The sequence below is a fragment of the Diplotaxodon limnothrissa genome, linkage group LG8 (genome assembly GCF_057381915.1).
Source record: "Diplotaxodon limnothrissa isolate DT_005_m linkage group LG8, D_limnothrissa_male_GT1.1, whole genome shotgun sequence".
NCBI lineage: Eukaryota > Metazoa > Chordata > Actinopteri > Cichliformes > Cichlidae > Diplotaxodon > Diplotaxodon limnothrissa.
Window position 1 is genome coordinate 32,394,965 of NC_140603.1, and position 22,846 is coordinate 32,417,810.

The 22,846-nt window shown below is 43.0% G+C and overlaps 2 protein-coding genes across 2 annotated transcripts; one reads left to right on the forward strand and one right to left on the reverse strand.

Annotated features, from left to right (window-relative positions):
* Positions 1-4,041: 4,041 nt before the first annotated feature.
* Positions 4,042-6,987, reverse strand: cox11 (cytochrome c oxidase assembly homolog 11 (yeast)). The gene is made up of 5 exons (XM_085361127.1): positions 6,924-6,987; positions 5,867-6,198; positions 5,633-5,788; positions 5,430-5,555; positions 4,042-5,138 (listed from the first exon to the last, which is right to left on the reverse strand). The coding sequence occupies exons 2-5, from the start codon at positions 6,167-6,169 to the stop codon at positions 4,950-4,952; spliced, it is 774 nt and encodes a 257-aa protein (XP_085217253.1). The 5' UTR covers positions 6,170-6,198; positions 6,924-6,987; the 3' UTR covers positions 4,042-4,949.
* Positions 6,988-15,701: 8,714 nt separating this feature from the next.
* Positions 15,702-21,942, forward strand: cbx2 (chromobox homolog 2 (Drosophila Pc class)). Its single transcript, XM_085361737.1, has 5 exons — positions 15,702-15,787; positions 15,865-15,908; positions 16,262-16,327; positions 17,855-17,924; positions 18,009-21,942. Exons 1-5 carry the CDS (start codon positions 15,722-15,724, stop codon positions 19,362-19,364), a joined length of 1,602 nt encoding a protein of 533 aa, XP_085217863.1. The 5' UTR covers positions 15,702-15,721; the 3' UTR covers positions 19,365-21,942.
* The last annotated feature ends 904 nt before the right edge of the window (positions 21,943-22,846 follow it).

Consider the following 22,846-nt stretch of genomic DNA (forward strand, 5'->3'; position numbering starts at 1 on the left):
CGGCGGTGGTTAAAAAGGCCCAGCAGCGTCTCCACTTTCTGAGAGTGCTCAGGAGGAACAACCTGGAGGAGAGGCTGCTGGTGACATTTTACAGAGCCACCATAGAGAGCATCCTAACGTACGGCACAACAACATGGTATGCAGGGTGCTCAGCTGCGGACAGGAAAGTACTGCAGAGGGTCATCAACACAGCCCAGAAGATCACTGACTGCTCTCTGCCCAGCCTGGAGGTCACTGCAAACTCTCGGTACCTCAGCAGAGCTGGCAATATCATCAAGGACCACTCTCACCCCAGCAACCAACTGTTTGAACTATTACCGTCAGGCCGACGGTACAGGTCACATAAAACCAGGACAAACAGATTCAGGGATAGCTTCTTTCCCAGAGCTATCACCGTAGTAAATAAGCACAAAAACAATTGAACCTATTCCATACCGTCACTGTCATTATATTATGCTGCTATTCATACTGTCATTATATTAATGCTGCTATCCTGTATATATTGTACATACTATTGTTTGAGTACTTACGATTGTTTTTTTTGTCCTTTTATATTTATATTTATTATTGAAACTTGCACCAAGGGAGTGGCACTCCAATTTCGTTGTACTCTGTACAATGACAATAAAAGGCTATTCTATTCTATTCTATTCTATTCTAAATTAGTGACAAATGTAAATATGAAAACATCCTTTCAACCTGTCAGGACTGTTTGAGGTCAGACTTTAAAGCTTCGAATTTATCTTTTCTCCTTTATGATTTTTAAATAAAGTTTCGGTATCCAACAAACAGGAAGCAGCACACAGTGTTCAACTCAGGATTCAGCTTTAGTGATGACATCCAGCAGGTGTCAGTGTCACACCAAACTGCCGTTTGTTGCATCACTTTGATATTCATATACAGTAAATTTCACGCATACAGTATTTTAGGTTTGTCACATTAACAGCTGTTGATGGGAACACGTGATATATAGTTCTATATTGTGTATTGTGTATTTTGTTGTACAGTTATTTTATTTTCAACTTTAATTTATATATTTTATCTTATTCTTTCCAGTTAAATTTACCCTTCATTCTAATTTGTGTTGTACAGTTATTTCATTTTTAACCTTAATTTATATTTTATTCCTTCCTAGTTAAATTTACCCTTTTTAATTTTTCATATTTATTTCCTATCTTATTCATAGCCTTTTCCTTTTTTGTTTTCTTTAGGTCACGAGCAGTTGTCCAAGCATTTCACTACATATCGTACTGTGTATGACTGTGTACGTGACAAATAAAATTTGAATTTGAATTTGATTTGAATTTGAAAAATTATAATAAATGCTTTACTGGAACAATTCAACCATCACTACATTTTTAGCCATTCTTTCAAGAGATTAACTGATCCTCGAGAATATTTTTAAAAAGAAAATGATTCTAGCGTTACGTAGCTCACTGATACCCAAAGTCCCCCTAATTAACAGAAGCTATAATAATGGAAGATAATTATTAATTATTAAGTGTGACGCATCAGAGTAAACTTAAGATTTCTCTTATTTTGTCAATAACAGTTGAATGAGATTATACTTATATACTCTACACAAGCCTTTAATAGTGGTTTCATGTCATATACATCATGTAGCTGTGATTTTTTTGAAAAAAGGAAAAAAAGTTCACAAGCAATCAAGAAGTAATGTATTTTTCGGATTATAAGGCGCATTAAGCGAAACAAAACAGTCAGATAAGTCAAACTTTACTCAGCTCATTCTTCTTGCTTCCTCCACTTCAAGTTCAAGTTCAAATTTTATTCGCCACATGCAGTGGCAGGTTGCTGGTTGGAATGAACCCGTCCCCCGACCTTACACACACAACACAGACATCACATGGGGATACAAGTCAGAGAACGGATGCATTACAGAAAAACCACTGAAATGTACACTACAATGGGAAAGTACAAGAGGAAAAAAAGAGACCTCTACTCATGCTGGGCTACAGGAGGACAGCATGAGAACAGGAAACAAAAAAACTCCTCTGCACAGAAAGCACATAAATGTCCACAGCACAACATTATAGAGCACGTGACCAGCAACAGGGTTGGGTAGGGGAAAGGAGTAATCCCAGGCAACACAGCAGCCATCCTGCCACTGTGCCGACTCTCCAGCGCGAGCCCAGACCTGCTTCGTGAAAAACATTGATTCATTGATTCCCTAACCCCTCCGTAACATTGATTCATTAATGTTGAATTCTCTGGCAGCTGCTCTATTCCCATGTTGTTGCAGTATATTAATGACTAACCTCGTGTTGTGGATGGATTATCTCAGTTGTTCTCCTGACTGAAGTTTGGTCCGTTTACAGCATCCTGCCATGCGATTGCATTTGTCTCTAACCATCAGGAACCCTCAGGTGAACTTTTATCGAGTGGGAGAAAGTTAGCGTTCATCCTCCAGCTTTACTGTGTTTATGTTATGCTAACATAGCTGTGTTGCTAGCAATCACCTAGCACATGATTATGTACCAGCTAGCCCAACTTCAGTAACCCTACAAACGTCACTGCTGTCAAATTTCCTTCATTTGTTCAACTCAAAGGGAAATTCATTTTTACATTTTTCGTGGTGCATACTGCTGAAGGACTCAGGGATGGAGGTGTCTGAATCTATGTGGAGTAAGTGTTTGTCTAAAATCCACTCTGGCTCCATAAACAGTAGACACCAATTAATTCAATTTAAAATCTGACTGCACAAGATTCATCCCTCTGTCTCCCTAATGTGTGACAGGTTGGCAGACGTTGTTTCATGCTTTTTGGTCTTGTCCCTCATCCATAGGCTTTTGGTGTAATATATTTCACTGGTATTCCAGCGCATATATGAAGCCCTACAGCCTGCTCAGAGCTGCTCCCGGCTACAGTGCAGCAGCCGTTGGAGTTAGGTCTGATTGGTGCCCAGAGACTAATCCTGAGGGAATGGAGTCCCCCACTCCTCCTTCCTTTCAGTTGAAGGTAACAGACATGATGTCCATAATACAAATGGAAGAGATCAGCAAAGACTGTAAAGACTCTCTTTTGAATGTCTGGAACACTTTGTGGAGGCCAGACTGGGCTAAACTGGGCTAAACTGGGCCCAGATTTGTAAACTCTATTCCAGCTTTTGGTGTTCTGTCTTGTGCTGTTTTGCATTATGCATGTTTGTCTGAATTAACTGTTTTTTCTGCAACACATCTGAGCCTGCTTGTTTTTGCTTTATATTTTGAAAATCCAAAACAAAATTTAAAAAAAAGGAGACTCAGAGCCACAACCTGTTCATCCTTTAGCTTTGGTAGATTTAGATTGTTGAAAAATTCATCATTTTCTGCATCGGATGGATTAATCTGTGACATGAAGCTTCGTTAAAGTCTTCAAAGACTTCTTTGTTGTGGCTCATGAGTAATGCTTTCAGTTCAAACCTTTATAGAGTAAATAGTTCTTTTTTTCTTTTAGTTCTCCAAACGCAGGCTTTGCACTAGAAAATGTTTTCTTAATTCTTTAATTTAGTTCGAGTTTTCTCAGGTTGTTAACTGCATGTTCTTGTGGTGAATAAATAACTTCACTTCGTGCAGGCATCAGTTTAAAATCCTTGAGTGTAATTTCATCAACCTCTCTGTTCCTGCAGTTTCTCTGAAGGTTCTCCAACCTGCTGGGTGGAGTGTTTAACTCACACTGCTGCTGCAGTTTGGCTTTTAGTTAAATGTTAGATGATAAAATAATTCATCTGTTGTTGATCCCAGGCTGTATTTGCATAATTTAACAACCTGAGAATCAGGACCAGACGATTTTTACCGGGTCCTAAAATATATCAAAGCTTAGACGTGTCAGAGCATCTTCTTTGAACGTACATAAAGTGAAATCAACTCTTTCGTTCTGCAGTTAAATGTAAGTGTAAGTTCAGTCTGTGCCGACACGAAGCAGTAAAAAGACCTCTGAGCAGGTCACGTCTTTTCCTCTGCTGCCCCCTGGTGTTCAAACTGTCCATGACTGTCCAACTCTGAAAAAATAAAAACTGTGAAATACATTTTTTATTTGATTCGACTGACAGGAAACATCCTGCGAGAACACTCAGCTGTGAAACTCTCAGGCATCTTTAAATAACAAAAGTAAAAACAGGACAACATGTTAGAATACACAGAAGAGTAAAAGTGAACCCGTACTGCATATATTCAGCACGACGCTCTCTTTAATTTGACTTTATTTCCAACCGCATTTATTAAATATTTATATCGTTACAGGCACAGGTTTAAACGTGTACCTGTACATGTGCACATGCACTTCCACACAGCGCATGGTGTGTTTTTCCTCCAGGCTTTAAAAGTAAAACTTTAAATGTTTGAACCTCAAAGAAAATGAAACATTAATAAGTTTAAATCAGACATCGATATTTATCTGATGTTCCCTAAATGTTCCCTAAATGTTCGAGAACTGATGAAGAGCTGAAAGGAAACTTTGGAACAACAGGAGGTGGGACAGAAACCAGGAAAACAAAAAGAAATAAATGAATAAATATCATCAGAATAATAATGATTAGTGGTGCATCTGTTAATGAACACATGAAGGGAAGTTTCATGTGTTTGTTTCAGGTTTAAAGTTTTTTCCATAAATTTAATTTTCTTTGATCTCTTCTGGTTTTTCTTTTTTATAACTTTTCATATTTTTCATACTTTTTTACACTTGTAAATCTTTTTATTTCTTTTTGTTTATTATCATGTACAATTTGTTTTTCTCCAACATCTGTGATTCTTGCTTTTGAAAGAAATGTTTTCTTGTACATTTTCATGTTGTAACTTCCTGGAAATGCTTCGACCCTCCGGCGCACAGAGCTCCTCCGTCGGGACGTTTGATGATCAGTGTCGACTTTTAATGTGACGTCAGACAGAGTGAAGAGTCTCGATTATCCGAACAGTTTTTTCCTTCGTTTCCTTGGAGAAAGGCGGAGCCCTCGCTCAGCTGTAGCTGTATCCGGGCAGAGGAAGCATCTGACCCTCTTTGGCCTCGAAGAAGGTGTAGGACAGCGTGATGGTGTCCACTCGGGCCATCCGCGGGTCGTTGTCGAACTCGGGGTCGATGTAGAAGAAGACGGGCATGTCCACCTCCTCATGAGGGTTCAGGCGCTGCTCCTCGAAGCAGAAACACTGCAGACACACGAGCAGAGATCATGTGTTACACGTGTGATAGCAACCAGCTCAGATCACCCGCCAACGCCACGGCTTTACGTGCCGAGAGGACTCGGAGCGTCTCCGTGTAGGGCTCTCTCCCACAGTCCAAACACATCCATGAAGGTGTGAATCTAGAGTATGTGTGTGTTAGTCCTGCGACACACAGGCCACCTGTCCAGGTGTGCCCCGCCTCTCAACCTCCTGCTCACCTGTCCAGTGTGGCGAGTGTTGTGCCATTGATTGATCATGTGACTGATTATTGATTACCTGGATCTTGTTGAAGTACTGTCCGGCGTCAAAGGGCACCACGTTGTAGGTGGAGATGCCGATGATCGGTTTGTCTGTGGGGTTCTTGGCTCTGTAGAACGCCAGCGCCGTCTCCCCGGGAACCACCTGGGGACAGAGCGTGTGCGTGAGGAAGAGGAGGAGGAGGAAGTGATGAAGGATGGAGACGGAGCGCAAAGTCTTACGAAGATCTCCGTCTGCTGCGGCCTGAAGTTCCACTGCATGCTGGCGTGAGTGTCGGCGTTGAACGTCACCTTGATGACGCGCTCCTTCACCGGCGTCATTGTCGCCACCTGCTCCATGTCGTGTCCGGCCACCGCCGTGCCGCCGAGCCCTGATGCCTGGCGACAGAAGCTGAGCGTTCAAACGAGCTCTCAGCAGCTGTGTGTGTGTGTGTGTGTGTGTGTGTGTGTGCTCACCTGGCAGTAGAGTCGATACAGCGGCACTGCGGCGTATGCCAGGCCGATCATTCCCACGCCGGCTGCGGCGATGTAAGTCAGCGCAGTCTTGTTCCTGTTCCTCCACTCCTCCTCCTGACTCTGGGTCTTCCTGCTCCGCCCCCGACTGTGGAGGCGCTGCGGACGCCACCGCCACAGGAAGTTCTTAGCCTGAGAGCGCAGCCCCCTTGGAGCGCCACAGCGAAGCGTCAGGACGCATCGCGTTAATACCACCGAGGCCTGAGGAAGGCAGAGGGGCGGCCGCAGCAGCAGAGGCAGCAACATGGCTGCAGTCAGTCACACCTGAGACTCACCTGCACGACAATCAGAGTTAGTGTGGAATAAACAGGAAGACGTGTTCTCCACATGTTTAACTCGTCAGGTGAAAACAACAATGAACCAAACTCCATTCAAAAACGAGACGATTTTATGCCACCATGCCAAACTGCACCGACTATTCAGAGTTCACAGAATCCTTTGAATGTTGGTGACTTTATGTTGACACGTCACAGTCTGTAAACTGAGCTTTTATTTTATATTCACCTGAACTCTACTTCAAAAATGTGCACATTTAGAAACTTTGCCTGGTAACAAAAGTTCTTAATGTGCTAAAAGTTTATCAAACAGCTTTTTCACATTTTTAAAAGTCACTCTTTAATTCCGCACATTGCACACTGTGTTAGTGTTAGCAGTACACTGACCCCCAAACTACATTTACAAAAGGTTCACTTTTAAGACACTTGTCTTACAAACAAGGTTTGTAGCTGATTTAACCACAAAGAGCAGAAACGTTATCGGGGATCATCAGCTTCACAGATCTGCACTCAATAAATCTGATTTTAAATAAAGCGATCTGACAACACACACACACACACACACACACACACACACACACACACACACACACACACACACACACACACACACACACACACCTGCAGCGGCTGACTGCACACGTCACGCGGATCACTCACCTGTTGTTAAACTCTAACTATGGACTAACTACAGAAGCTCAGTGGGAGCTTCATGGTTGACTTACCTGTGGAGTTTCTTCGGCATTCACCTCTGCTCAGTTACCAAACATGATTCCGGAAACACTTCGGTGTAACACACAATGTGGTCCGCTCCGCCCCATAGCAACAAGCGAAGCGTTCCGCCGGCAGAGTTCCGCAGGGTAACGGATCACGTGACTGAATTTATCCGCTGAGAAATGTTGTTTAACACAAACTTCACTGTAAAAATACCAGAATAACAGCAGTCGTTTGTAGTTAATTGGTTTTCATTAAAAGCACCTAAAATATATATAAGTTAATAAATAAATAAATAAATACTTTTAAAGAACCAAAGAGAAAATTTGACAGAAATAAAATAGATTTTACATTTAAAATGTGATTTTAAGGAAAACAGCCAAAATATGCAAATTAGGAACATCTTCAGCTTGGCCTCCAACAATCTCTAAACTATCTCTTTCACTCTTGCTCCTTCTGTCTGAAATCACCGCTGATATTTAAAGCCTGACAGACCTGCACTAGCGCTGTACTCATTTCCATTTCCCAGCGCGACAGTCCAGAGACCACACTGAGGTCTCAGTATAATATTTCCCTTCCTGTTGATCGACTCTCTGGCTTAAATAAATAACTTAATTTAATAATTTAATATTTAACTTAATTTAACCTAAGTTAAATTTAAGTTAAATCCTGTTAAATCCTCTCTTAGACGTAGGCTGCTGGGGGATTCCCATGATGCACTGGGTGTTTCTTCTTCACTCACTATGTGTTAACAGACCTCTCTGCATTGAATCATATCTGTTATTAACCTCTGTCTCTCTTCCACAGCATGTCTTTATCCTGTCTTCCTTCTCTCTCCCCAACCAATCACAGCAGATGGCCCCGCCCCTCCCTGAGCCTGGTTCTGTCGGAGGTTTCTTCCTGTTAAAAATGAGTTTTTCCTTCCCACTGTCGCCAAAGCTCTATGAATGTTGAGTTGTTCTCTGTATGTATTTTTTTAGGGTCTACCTTACAATATGAAGCGACTGTTGTTGTGATTTGAGCTGTATAAATAAAATTTAATTGAATTTAATATTATTTAAAAAATTGTAAAAGTAGTCTTTTGTAGGGATGGGTACCGGTGTCCGGTGCCATGATGGCACCGGTTCTGACATAAACGGTAGTAACCAGACCGAAAAGCAGCGCACATTTCGGTGCTTTATTTCGGTGCTTTTTTTTCCTGAGCTGTGATACACTTCTAGCCAATCATTTTACGTTTCCCAGGATAGTAGGCGGGGCCAGGTACGTACGTTCTGTTAGAGCAGAGCTACAGATTAAAAATGTCCAAGGCGAAGCGGTCAAAGTCTGGCTGTACTTCACAGCAAAAGATGCAAACTCAGCAGCAACAAGTGCTTTAAGCTGATACTGTGATACTGTCAAAGGAGGTAACACCTCGAATCTGATGAAACACCTGGCGACGCATAGCGGTTTTTTTTTTAAAGCCGAGAAATGCGCCGTATTTGATAGCTTGCTGCGAGACCTCACACTGTGCACGTTGGGTGGGTTGCCAGTTATCGGACCCGGAGCAACATCCCCCAAAAACCCGAAGAATAGAGTCCTGGCCCCTAGCCCTGCCAGTGTAGCAGAAATGATGAGGATGATGATGCAGCAGCAGCCGTTCTTCTCTGCGTGAGTAGCTTCATGTTGTTCGTGTGTAATTTACGTTGAGTAGGCTAACCACGTTATTACATTAATGCATGTAAGGTGAACTAGCAAACATCATCATAGCTACATGCGGCTGTCTTCTTGTTTGATGGCAGATACTCCCTTCACCCTGGCCAAAAAGGCTAAAATGACCAAAGAAAAAGTGGAAAACAGCTGAACATGAGAGGTTTAGGACAAAGTTTGTGTTTTTTCCATTGTTTAAGCACTGCTTCCAGCCAAGAGTGATGCCATATATGCCCCATAGCTGCAGAAAAGGCTAACATTGTTATCTTTTTACAAAAACAAAACAAAACAGCTGAACATGAGAGGTTTTTGGACAAAGTTTGTGTTCTCCATTCTTTAAGCACCGGTTCGAGCACCGTTTGAGCACCGGCACCGTTTCAAAAGTACTGATTTGGCACCGGTATCGGATAAAACCTAAACGATACCCATCCCTAGTCTTTTGCATTGCAAGTTTTTTATTAGTGTGTGCTCAAATGGCACAGTCGGACCTGTCCAGGGTGTACCCCGCCTCTCGCCCAGTTTCATCTGGCACCCTGAATTTGATCAGCAGTCATGAAAATGGATTGTTTTAGTTTAAACACTATGATAACAGCTTTGAGCTGATAATGCATTTGTTCTGATGACACCGCTCCTGAAAATAAACTCTCCTAGCAGCAAATATCACAACTACAACAGGTAGGTTTTGTGCAGTTGGCAGTAAACTTAATGTCATACAAATTAATTTTTGTATGACTCATTTAAATGTCCTCCTGAACGTGAAACTCCTACAAACACACAGGCTGTAACACCAGCTACAAAAATACCTCTGCTCACAATTTTCACTCACAAACTGACTCTGAGCCTCTTTGTTAGGTTTTTGTTTGGTTTATATGACCTCCATAAAACACTGGCACGTTCGAACATGTGTTCTAACCCGTTTAAGTAAGATCAGCGTCTTCTGCAGTTCTCAGCGCACGGCTCTTCTCTTTTCCTAAGTCCTTATCATATCTCCTACCAACTTTTCCTTGACCTCAGTGTTTTCATCGAGGTCAAGGAAAGCAGGTTAGGAATATGAGATAGGAGGTACTTGTGGACACCCAGAGGTTTATTCCAAAGTCCTGAGCAGTGCCACATGAGACCCTTTAAACAGCAGCTCCATGTTTCTACAGTGGATCTGTGGCTATATGAGCACATTTTTATTGAGCCAATGTGACTGTGATGAACAGAGCGATCAGCTGCACTAACCACTGCTGCTCAGAGAAACCTGATGGACTCGGCTGAATCTTCTTTCAGAGACAAAGAGGACGCAACTGCAGCTCTGCTCCCTCACATGTTTACTTTCACTTCTGGAAAATGACATTGAACTAAATTGAAAACATGTAGGCCTACAGGCAGAGGCGGAGCAAGAAGTGGAATGTCTTGCTCCGCCTCTGCCTGTACATGTTTGCATTTCCTGCTTCTCCCATTAGGATCAGCTGGTTTGTAACCGCTAACTAGTGTAGCAGGAGTGGATCCTGAATTTACACATTAATGACGGCGTCAGGGGATCAGGAGAAACTCAGCTGTTTTCTCTGAGCTGAAATGATGCTTGAAGTTTAAAATGTTAGAAAGTCATTCTTGAAACCTCTGAGTTTTTCTCTCCTTTCAGCCTGCTGCAGGTTACACCAGGTTAAAAGCACATGTTCATCTACATTTCTGTATTTTTATTATGTAAAAAAATGTAAATATACTTTTATGTTCATATGTATTTGTATTTTCTAATTAGAGTTCTTAAATATATACAACAATAATATAAATTATTACAGTATATTATAGAGCTGGGCGTTAGAACGATAATGATATGTATTGCGATATAACTTTTTCTCGATAGAAAAATTAAACTATCGCGATAGACCTCGCCGCTCTTGTCCTCTTAAAAAAAAAAAAGAAGAAAAAAAAAAAGAACAGCCAATCCAAATTAAGTAGCGCAGAGCCGAACCAATCACAGCCGCAGCGTCACGTGACTTGTTACGTACAGCACAAGTGCCAAGCCGCACATGTGTATTTGTTTGGGAAGCAGCCAGCCACCGTACCGCCCGGGTAATGGAGGAAATGAGTGTGCTGACTAGTGATGGTAAATTTGATTCTTTTTACTGAATCGAGTGTTAATGAGTCACTCACCAAAGTGAATCGGATTTTTTGAGTCATTTGATTCACTGAGTCAGTTGACCAGAGAGTGCAAAAATTTTACATTTTCACTCAAACTTAGTTTGTTTCCCTTTTCATGTAAATCCCACTGCTAAGATGAATGATTAAAAAAAACAACAACTATTTTATAGAGAAAAAAGAGCAAAAACATTTCTAAAATTAAGCAATTTCCTATCAAAATTGCTTAATAAACATTTATTTTGTTTATTTGTATTTCATTAGTATTTTCCTTAAGTGTGTCAAATATATATTTTCTCATCTAAATGTCCACTGAGCTGTGAGCCAGGGGGCGGTAATGCACCTTAACATTGGTTGCCAACCAAGAAGAAGAAGAAGCTATGAGCCAGGAGGGGGGGTGAGGGGGGGGGGGGGGGGGGGGGGGGGTGAGGGGGGGGGGGGGGGGGGTGAGTGAGTGATTCGTTCGCTCGCTCTATGATTCAGCACAGGAGGGAGGGGGTGAGCTAGTCCTGAGTGATTCGCTTATGCTTACGATTCAGCACAGGAAGCAAGGGGGTGAGTAGCTCAAATGTGTTGTTAGCATGTTAGCAGCGCGATGCAGAGGTGTGGACTCGAGTCACATGACTTGGACTCGAGTCAGACTCGAGTCATTAATTTTATGACTTTAGACTTGACTTGAAAAAATGTTCTAAGACTTGTGACTTGACTTGGACTTTTACACCAATGACTTGGGACTTGAATTGGACTTGAACCGGTTTACTTGAAAAGACTTGATATTTTACCCCAAATATAAAATTTAACATGCATATTATATAGAGATTGAAAATGTGACGTCATTCACGGGTAGAACCGCAAAGGATTCTGGGAACTCGTGGCAAGCGGTACTAGCGCACGCAGGCTTTCAATTAAAATCAGTTAAACAGCGATAAAAAGAAACACAAAAATGTCAAGAAGCTGTTGTATTATTAACTGCAATAGCCGGTCGCATGACAGCCACGGGAAGCCGACGGGTAAAGAGATCGGTTGTTATCGGATTACGTCGTTGAAGAGAAATTGTTCAAGCCATGTTTCCGAAGTGACAAAGAGGCGACGGATGGCCTGGATTGCAGCCATTCAAAGATCAAATATAACGTCCCAGAACACTCCAGCTCACAGGTTAGTCTGCTCCAAGCATTTACACAAAGGTCAGTCTGCTGTTGTAGTTAATGCGTCATTTTCATAACATAACTGGTGATATAGGTTACAAGCAAGTCTGGCGCTGAACAGAAATTGTCGCGCTATGCTCCTTTATTTATTGTGCATAAATAGTGAATTGTCCTGACACAATATTGCGTTTCGCTTCTGTTATTATGGTACATTGACAAAAACATATACTTTTATTCACAGGATAAAACAGGTTTTTTGTATCACTAATTGCCCAGTACGATTACAGCATACAATATTGTTGTCACTGCTACATTTCTGTAACGCTACCAGAAATTATTTCCACTGCTAATTAATTACCGTTGAGCTCAAAGGTCCTATTTATAAACGGTTAAGAAATGTGTATTTATGACGACAATTTGTGAGACTGGTAAACTTATGATACGTACGATGGTCTTTCGTTCTACACGGTGCATTTCAAGGTCCTGCACCCATCCGTCGGTAAACTGTACCTGGGCTTGTTGCAGTGACCTGAAGTTACTAAACTTCATGAGTGTATGCACTCACTCCAAGAACCGTATGATTATAAATATGCATATAAATATGCTAGGATGAGATAGCTGACTTCATCTAACTAGCAAATGTTGTCCAGGCTACGTTGGTGATGCAGTTTTTTTTAATGTGTATGATATTTTTGTCATGCGATTTTAAAGCCGGTCCTACAACCGCATCCAAGAATAACATGCAGCTTATCTCAGAACTGTCGGTGAAAACTATTCTTGGAGCTAGGTTTAATTGAGCTGCATTTTAAAGAGGTGCAATTTCACAATTTGTGTATATTTTCTAAGTTCACTATTTTGTATGTGTTGAGAAAAACACAGATTAAAAAATTACATGGTCTAATATTTACATTTAGCATAACTGCAACATTATTTTTTCGTTTTTTTTTTTTTTTAAAGACTCGAAAGGACTTGAAATTCAAAGTTTCAGACTTGTGACTTGACTCGGACTTTTACACCAGTGACTTGAGACTCGACTCTGACTTGCCTGACATTACTTGAGACTTGACTTGAGACTTGAGGATAAAGACTTGAGACTTACTTGAGACTTGCAAAACAATGACTTGGTCCCACCTCTGGCGCGATGCTACTCTGAACCGAGGAGCTATTTTCTTGATGTGAGCTTCTACTCAGGGTTTTTTCTTCCAGTTCAGAGCGGAAATGCTTTTGTTACGAAACTGGCTGTTGTTTTATCCCCACAATTTTAATTATAAGCTAGATATATTTCTACTAGGGATGGGTATCGTTTAGGTTTTATCCGATACCGGTGCCAAATCGGTACTTTTGAAACGGTGCCGGTGCTCAAACCGGTGCTTAAAGAATGGAGAACACAAAATTGGTCCAAAAACCTCTCATGTTCAGCTGTTTTTTGTAAAAAGATAACAATGTTAGCCTTTTCTGCAGCTATGGGGCATATATGGCATCACTCTTGGCTGGAAGCAGTGCTTAAACAATGGGAAAAAACACAAACTTTGTCCAAAACCTCTCATGTTCAGCTGTTTTCCACTTTTTCTTTGGTCATTTTAGCCTTTTTAGCCAGGGTGAAGGGAGTATCTGCCATCAAACAAGAAGACAGCCGCATGTAGCTATGATGATGTTTGCTAGTTCACCTTACATGCATTAATGTAATAACGTGGTTAGCCTACTCAACGTAAATTACACACGAACAACATTAAGCTACTCACGCAGAGAAGAACGGCTGCTGCTGCATCATCATCATTTCTGCTACACTGGCAGGGCTAGGGGCCAGGACTCTCCTCTTCGGGTTTTTGGGGGATGTTGCTCCGGGTCCGATAACTGGCAACCCACCCAACGTGCACAGTGTGAGGTCTCGCAGCAAGCTATCAAATACGGCGCATTTCTCGGCTTTAAAAAAAAAACGCTATGCGTCGCCAGGTGTTTCATCAGATTCGAGGTGTTACCTCCTTTGACAGTATCACAGTATCAGCTTAAAGCACTTGTTGCTGCTGAGTTTGCATATTTTGCTGTGAAGTACAGCCAGACTTTTGACCGCTTCGCCTTGGGCATTTTTAATCTGTAGCTCTGCTCTAATTGAACGTACGTACCTGGCCCCGCCTACTATCCTGGGAAACGTAAAATGATTGGCTAGAAGTGTATCACAGCTCAGGAAAAAAAAGCACCGAAATAAAGCACCGAAATGTGCGCTGCTTTTCGGTCTGGTTACTACCGTTTATGTCAGAACCGGTGCCATCATGGCACCGGACACCGGTACCCATCCCTAATTTCTACTAATGGAATTATTTTGCTAACAGCAACAGGGATGAGTCAGTTGGGCTTGTGAATCATGATTCACGAGTCAGTAAAGTGATTCTCGAGTATTGAACGATTCGTTCACGAATCGAACATCACTAGTGCTGACTAGAAGAATCAACCGAGCGTGACCGAAGAGAAAACAGATGATGGTTCCAATGCCGGAGAGATTGTCGAACGGAAAAGCCATAGAAGTTCCGTAGTGTGAAGGTATTTCGGCTATTTCAAGTCTGACAAAAAACAGAGTAGCGTGCACTGTAAATTGTGCCGAAAGCAAGTCTGGAAATACAATAAACTGGTGCATGCTCAGGCTACGTCCACACGTACCTGGGTATTTTTGAAAACGCAGATTTTTCTATGCGTTTGTGCCTTTCGTCCACATGTAAACGGCGTTTTTGGTCACTGAAAACAAAGATTTTTAAAAACTCAGTTTTTGCATTTATGTGTGGACTAGAAAAACGGAGAAAACGCAGCGTCAAAGGTGTGCGCATTTTTTGGCGTCACACTGTGCGCCACGTTATTGTTTCGGTGAAATGAATTTCTACAATACTGTTACTGTTAATTCTACTCTCTGCAGTGTTTAAATGCTTACATATACACACAGTTACTGTCCCCAGCTTTGTTTACTTTTTCCCACCGAAGCTTCTAGACTTCTGATTGGCCAACATTTCTGCACGGTTAGGAATCTAGCGCCACCTGCTGCTTTGGCATGTTCATAGCAGCGTTTTCCTTCATTTCTGCCTTTATGTGTGGACGGGATTATTTTTTAAAACGAAAACGGAAAATCTCCGTTTTCAAAAATACCCGTGTACGTGTGGACGTAGCCTCAGTCTCTGACTGGAAGCGCTAATTCGTCATTCGGCTTTTGTCAGACTAAAGTAACTGTTAAAACTGTTTGAAAAGCTCAGCTATACAACAAGGAGAGATTGAGAATTTCCTTTTAGTTCTCAGTTTATTTGATATTGACAAAAGTTAGTCAGTTTTGTCTGTTCTTCTGTAAAACAAACTAAGATTTATTTTTAGAATTAATATTTTGGTTCTAAGTGGAATTGACAATTTAGTCTGTTTCGTTTGTTCTATTTTGAAACTTAAACGCTTTAGCGGCTGCCTTTTGTGTAGTTTGCAATATTTGCCTTTATTTATCTGAAAAAGTCTCATGTTCCTTAAGTACATCTACCCTGTTGAACTTATTATGGGAAATAAATATTTAAATAAAAACAAGCTGCTGATTATTTCACATTGTACTTGTGAGCAACGGCACATTTAAATCTTATAAATATAGTTATTTGGCTGATATCGTGATAGATATCGTTATCGCCTGAAATGAAAAAAACATATAGTGATATGAAAAAATCTTATATCGCCCAGCTCTAGTATATTATAATTATAATGCTATCATTATTAGTAGTAGTAATCTGGAGGCCGATTCGATTCACCGGCTAGCCTGGCTCTGGTCGTTGACGCTGTGAGGGGAAGTACGGTGGCCGGCAAGAAGAAACGCGCTGGTAGTGCGGGGAGCTGCAGCCATGGAGGGGGTCACCGTCGGCCAGGTGTTTGACGCGGAGTGTATCCTCAGTAAGCGGCCCAGGAAGGTAAGCTCAGCGCCGGTGGCCCGGGTGTTGTGTGGTTCCGCTCGGCCCGGCCCGCTGTGACTGTTCTGTCTCCGCAGGGAAAGTTCGAGTACCTGGTGAAGTGGAGAGGATGGTCCTCCAAGTAAGTAGCTCGCTAGCTGCTAACGGCTAACGGTCATAACAAAGCCGGGCCGCGGCTCGGTTCGCGCCGCCACCGAGGCTCCTATCGCGGCACACGGGGGGAGAAGCACGGCCGGTACCGACCCATCGGCGCCCGGCGTCGATCCACGGCCTGCCGGCGGACACGTCCAGCTCCAGGGCCGCAGCAGCTGAGGCTCGGCCGGTCCTGCGCCACCGAGCAGCCTGATGTTGATTTGCTGACATGTTTTGTATTTGTGGATAACGCTGGCAGCTGTGCGTGGGCCTCCGTGATGGCTCCACACAGAAAACCCGCTCGTGTCCGTCCTGAATGTGAAATGTTTGTCGTGTTTTCAGGCACAACAGCTGGGAGCCCGAGGAGAACATTCTGGACCCCCGGCTGCTGGCAGCCTTTCACAAGAGGTCAGTTTGTCCCCAGACTGCAGGTAAACTCAGGTGTGCTCCACGTCCACCTGCGTGGAAGCTCACCTGAAGGGCCTGAGAGAGGAGCAGTCAGGGAGCTCCTCCCAGCCACTCATTAGTTAAACACCTTAATATTTGTAATGTTTTTAATCATAATTTAAATAAGCAGTTAAAAGTAACTTTGTTAAGAAAGGTTGTATAGTAACAAAATTTATTTAATATTATTTAATATTTATAAAAATTTAAACATGTCATATCAGAATTTATAAATTATATATTTCATTTTACTGATAGTTATAATTACTGAAATAAAAAGTCCTGCGATTATTAGTATCAAAAAGATTTAAAATAATATAAAAATGTGTTGTCTCTAATATACATATGAATTACATATTAAAATACATGTAATTATTCATTCATTATTAGTAAACGTTACTGTCACAGTAAGATAAATGTATAGATATATATTTTAAAAAGTTAATGATGGCGTCAATAAATAAATTATTAAAAGACTAAAAATATGTATATTACGTACTTTACATATTTATATAATGTAATTAATAGATTTAATTTATTATTAAAAATATAGAAATATGTTATTATATTCTGCAGCACGGTGGTTAGCACTGTTGCTGCACAGCAAGAAGGTCTCTGTGTGGAGTTTGCGTGTTCTCCCCGTGTTTGCGTGTTCTCCCCGTGTACTCTTGGCTTCCTCCCACAGTCCAAAGACATGCAGTTAGTGGGGACAGGTTAACTGATGAATCCAAATTGCCCATAGGTGTGAACGTGAGAGCGATTGGTTGTCTGTCCCTGTGTGTTGGCCCTGCGACAGACTGGCGACCTGTCATAGGGCGAGAGGCGGGGTCCAGGGTGGACCCCGCCTCTCGCCCTATGACAGCTGGGATAGGCTCCAGCGCCCCTGAAAAGGATAAGTGGAAGCGAATGGATGGATGGATGTTATTATATGTTATGTATTTTAAATGTGTTACATATTATATGTTAATAGATTATTATTCTAGTATTCAAACAGAAATCTATGTAAATAATATATAAAAGAATTAATATGTATTAAACACTAATAGTAATAATAACAAATATTCAAATTACTTTTAAAAGAATGATGTATATTGAATGTATTTAATAATAAAATTGCAATTTAATAATTATATTATGTGGACATGTAATAAATATATATTCGATATGTAATTTCATATTGATGGGTGAGCAGGCGCCCAGGTTCGAGTCCAACCTGTGGCCCCTCCCTCTCTCTGACCGCTCTCGTCTCTCGTCACTTTCATTTAAGGAAAAATATAAATATATGTACATGTAACTATTTAATTTCATATTTATGATTTTAATGAATGGAAACAAGCAGCAGAATCAAAGACAAACTGACAGATCTTTGTCACATGTGACGCGCGTCAGTTCACGAATCATTTCACGCTTGTTTTTATGAAAGAACGACGTGTTGAATATTTGGACTTGCTGTCTGCGTGTTTAAATAACGTTTGTTTCGATCTGTTCCAGAGAACAGGAGCGCGAGCTTCTGTTTCAGAAGAAGGGAAAGAGGCCGAGAGGCCGACCTCGAAAGATTCAGGTGAAACACGCCGACCCCGCCTCCTGATTCTGTCTCATGACCTCTGACCCCTCTTGCTCATCCCGTTCTGTTTCTGTTCTGCAGCCAGCGCCCACCGTCACGAAGGACGACCGCTCCTCGTCCTCCTCTTCCTCTGGCCTGTCATCAACCGCCTCCTCGTCTTCCTCAGAGGATGAAGAGCACACAAAGAAGGTGAAGCCCGCCCCCCGCGTCCACCCCGTCCCTCAGAAGAGGCCTCAGATCCTGCTCGCCAAACCTGACACCCCCCGAAAGAAGAAGCGAGGGAGGAAGCCGCTGCACCCCGACCTGAGGGCTCTAAGGCAGGCAAAGAGCCGCCCTCCCCCGCCGCCTTCTCCACCCGGTCCACGCCACCACCAGCTGCCCAGAGACGAGCCGCGGGCCAGCGTGAAGAAGCCACTGCAGCCGGCCAGCTTCACCTACACCGGCCTGAGCCGGAGCGCCAGAGAGGAGGCCGGCTCCGCCTCCCAGACCTCTTCTGCCTCCTTCTCCCAGGCCTCCAAACCCGGTGGGCTCGGCTGCATTTGGACCAATCGTTCGCTCTCAACCTCCTCCCTGTCCTCCAGCTCCACCTCCCAAAACAAAGCCACGCCCACCGCACAGAATAAGAACTCTCTGTCAGAGCTGAAGCGCTCCGTCCCGGAGATCGGCAGAGGAGACGGCTTTAAGGTGACGCCTGTGAAGCAGGGCGGAGCCTCTGGGTCGCTGGGACTGCACAGCAGCTTTGGAGGAGGCGCAGTGGTGCAGCGCCCCCTGCTGGCTCAGAGGAGGCAGGATGGCAGCGGTGGTCAGAGCGGGGTGGCTCCACACAAGCATCTGAGCACGAGTTTGTCCAAACCGCCATCGTCAGCATCGCCGTCGCCCCGAGACAGAGCCAGCCAGGCGCTGAGCCTCCGCGCCCTTAACCTGCAGAGCGTCGACAAACTGCCGCCCACGAGCGGCCTTCAAGGAAGCAACACTAGCGGGGTGGCGGTAGCTAGAGCGAACCCACGGAGTAGTGGCAGTGGGATGGTCATAAAAGGAGGAGCGAAAGATGCTCGCACTGGAGGCGGAGCTCCAGAGCAGGGCATGACGAAGGACAAACTGACGGGTGGTGGCGCTGCTCGAGGGAATAGTGGCGTGAGGCAGGACGGCCGTAAACACGTGCTCGGCTCTCAGAACAGGAACCTGAACGAGCTCAGCACCGGCGACTCCGACGAGACTAGCACCAGCGAGTCAGAGACGGAAGACCCTCTGTTTCCTAGCAACAGCAGACCCAGCCGCGGCAACAACGCCACCGACTCTGACACGGAGACGGACTGGAGGCCGGCGCGGAGCCTCCTGGAACACGTGTTCGTCACAGACGTCACAGCCAACTTCATCACGGTGACAGTGAAGGAGTCGCCAACCAGCGTGGGCTTCTTCAGCTCCCGGAACCACTGAGCCGGGCGTCTGCTCGCTTCCTAGAACAGCTCAGGGTTCCTACACCTCTCTGGAAATCCAACACGCAGTCATTCCCGGCGCCTCCAGGGCGACCCTTCGGTTCCAAGAAACAAAAACACGGTGGAGAGATCGGATCGAGCAGGAAGCTCCTGACAGTCGGCAGTAGGAACCCTGACGTTCAGACCCCGTTCACACCTGTGATCAGTCTGCCGACCTTTAACCTGCAAACAGGTCACCTTCACAGGGTCAGAGGTCAGGCGACTTTCATACCTTTTTAGACCTTCCTACCTTCCTGTTAGGACGGAAAATGCATAAAAAAAAGTCAATAAAACAAAATGTTCCCTTCCTCTGAGATGTAATACACTACGACTGCCAGGAGGGGGCGCTAATGTAGGGCTCAGATTAAGCTCATAAATATTGTGTCGTCGTCTGATTGACAAACACAGTTTTAAACTGAACTATGTGAAAATGTTACTTTTTTGTATCTAAAGTTGAGAATTTGTGCTTGTAACGATAATTACGATTATCTGTCTCATGACCTCTGACCCCTCTTGCTCATCCCGTTCTGTTTCTGTTCTGCAGCCAGCGCCCACCGTCACGAAATGGAAGGGTAAAATGTATTACCCTTCCAGGACCTGAAGCTCAGTCAAGCTCCACTCTGACAGCCAAACCATCTGTTCTCTGATTGGATTGTTAAATTTGTGATTCACGTGATATTGACCAATCAGCTGAAAGGAAGAAAATTGGGTCAAAATTTGTACTTGTAAGTTAAAAGTGACAGAGTGAGGGAGCAGAGAGGTTTACACTTCGGATCTGTAACCTTAACAAAAAAAATGTGTAACCTGTGTAAATATTTTTTAGACACACACAAATTCTCATCTACAGATGCACAAACATAACGTTTCTTTAGATATTTTAGTTTACAAAGTTCTAAAACTACTACTCAGATTTACGAGCACAGTTTGACTCCACACTAATGAACCTAACAGCTGATTGCTGCCATCGTGGAGGGAAAAGTCTGTATGTTTGTTTGAACTGCAGGATCATCCTCGCAGTTTAAAGTTTCGTCTGTACTGAGCACGCTCAGGTCGAGCAAACAAACAGCTGCTCGTTGTCTGCATATAAACACTCCCGCCTCACCTCTGGTTTCTCTCTGTCTTAAACACAGAGAGCGTCAGGTGTTTGTCAGGAAGGTGTTCAGGTATGAAAGTAGGTCAGGCCGAGGTCCCACGCAGCTGAGACCAAACCAAAGTCAGGATGAGGCTTTGATGATGTCGTAAATGACACATTGATTTCATTGGCTGGAAGCCCCTCGAAGCTGGCGCAGGCTTCTGCACCCTCTGCTTCTGCTTAGAAAGGAAGTGACGTCCTTCTCGGCGCTTCCTGATCAGCGGGGATAACTCAAGCTTCCCCACAGACCAGCCAAAAAACCCTGGAAGACAGAATTATTGATCCGATTGTTTCTGAGCGACACGCCGCCCACATCCACAGCTGCTGTCACTGACTGTCACAGCCAGCGGCTCCGAGGCGTGGCTTCCGAGGTGTGAAGCCACGTGAAACCACGCCACTATGAGTTGGTTTGTTTCTCGTCCGAAAATCCTTTTTGTTCAGTCGCCCGATAAAAAGATGATGGAAACCGTCCGCTCGGTTTTTCTCACATCGCTGAAGCGTCTCGGGCCGCGTCACGGATGCGTTTTGGTGCTACGCCGCTTACAGCACAGTCCGACTACTCTGGCATCCTTCAGGAGGCTTTGTGTGCTCGCCTCCTCAGGTCTGATAGGTGTCTAAACGGGGTCTGGACTCACAGGTGGACAGCGCCTCTCCGGTGCCTCAGGTTCCCCCCTCACAGCAGGACTGTTGGACCGCCGCTCGGCGGGATTAGCTCCAGGAGGACATTTGTGTTTGTTGGACGTACGTGGCTTCTTCCAGGGCAGCATGTTTAAAAAAAGAAGTTTCCTCCAGCCGTCGTCTTTCAGTTCTCTTTGGACCAAAGCTGTTACGAATGTGTGTCGTTCTCAGTGTGGTATCGACAGTGTTTCGTGCACTACGTGCAGTATAAGCTCATGAGACATCCCATAATCACTTCTATATATGTACATATATATATTTAGCAGTTTTGTACCATTTGAAACCATCGCCGTGTCTTTTGGAGGTGAAATATGTGTTAATTTATATTTGTAAATATGTCTTTCATGTGATATGTAATGATCTATGGGTGCTCATTTTGGCTTTTAGCGTCACGCACCTGTAGCCTGAAATAAACCGGAAGCACCTGAAACTTCACGGCTCGCTCGGTGTGTCTGTGCGCTGCCGTGTTTCACCACCAGGTGGCAGCGCTGCACAGAGAGCAAAGTGGATGCAGGTGCTCGCTGACGGTTGATGACCAGGAAAAGTTTTAAATGAATGCAGTTAACAGGAAGTTTGCAGGTCATACGTAGGTCATATGATGTCACACCAGTGACATCATCAGGTCACATGAACGGAGCGTCCAACTGAGACAAAGCACTGTTGATAAATCAGCTCCTGTAATAATGTGATAAACGCAGAATTGATTTTTCTTGTGTTAAAAATGACATTAATTAACCTGTAAATAAAATTACATATTAATAGACTGTTTTAAAAATATGTTTAAAATAAAAAGCAAATATTTTAAACATTTAAAATGAATAAATTATAATTAAAATGTTTTTCAAAACAATATTAAAAAGATCAAAATAAAAGACCATGAATAAATATTAGAATTTAAAAAAACGCCTTAATTGTGATTTAATAATAATTAACAGGGAATGTGATGAATAATTAAAAAAGTCAATTACAAAGTAAAATACTGAAATTAAAAAAGTTAAAAATGATTTTTGTAAAATTGTATTTTAATAAGCAAACCAAGAGATTTCAGAAACTATAAATAATGAAATCAAATCTGTTGTCAGGTTGATGCCACAGCAGCCATAAATAAACGGTTTCTTCTTTATGTTTAACGGTGACTCTTTAAGGAGAAACGAGAGTGAAGCACATGATCGTCGTGGTTATCGTTCCATTAACATACAAACTGGACTGATAACTTCTCAGTTCTCACAGACGTGTCGGCTCAGACTGTAAAAATAGGAATTCAGTTTATTATTTCTAATAAGTAACATACGTTTTAGTGTTTCGCAGATTCTTGAAATAGTTGTTTTGATTTTATGACAATAAAAATGGTAAAATTTTAAATATAGACATAAATATAATACAGGTAGCAGGACCTCGTCAATGTTTCTTCATTTTTTCTGTTTTTTGTACTGAATTTGATAAAAAGGTGTTTTACAGGCGCAGCGCCTCCAACTGGAATCAGCTGAAAAGTCATAAACACGTCTTTAAAAAACCCGAGATGATATTTCTGAGATGAATTTTAAACGGTTTAAGCCAGGGGTCCCCAATCCCAGTCCACGAGGTCCCTGCAGGTTTTAGATGTGTCCTTGATCCATCACAGCTGATTTAAATGG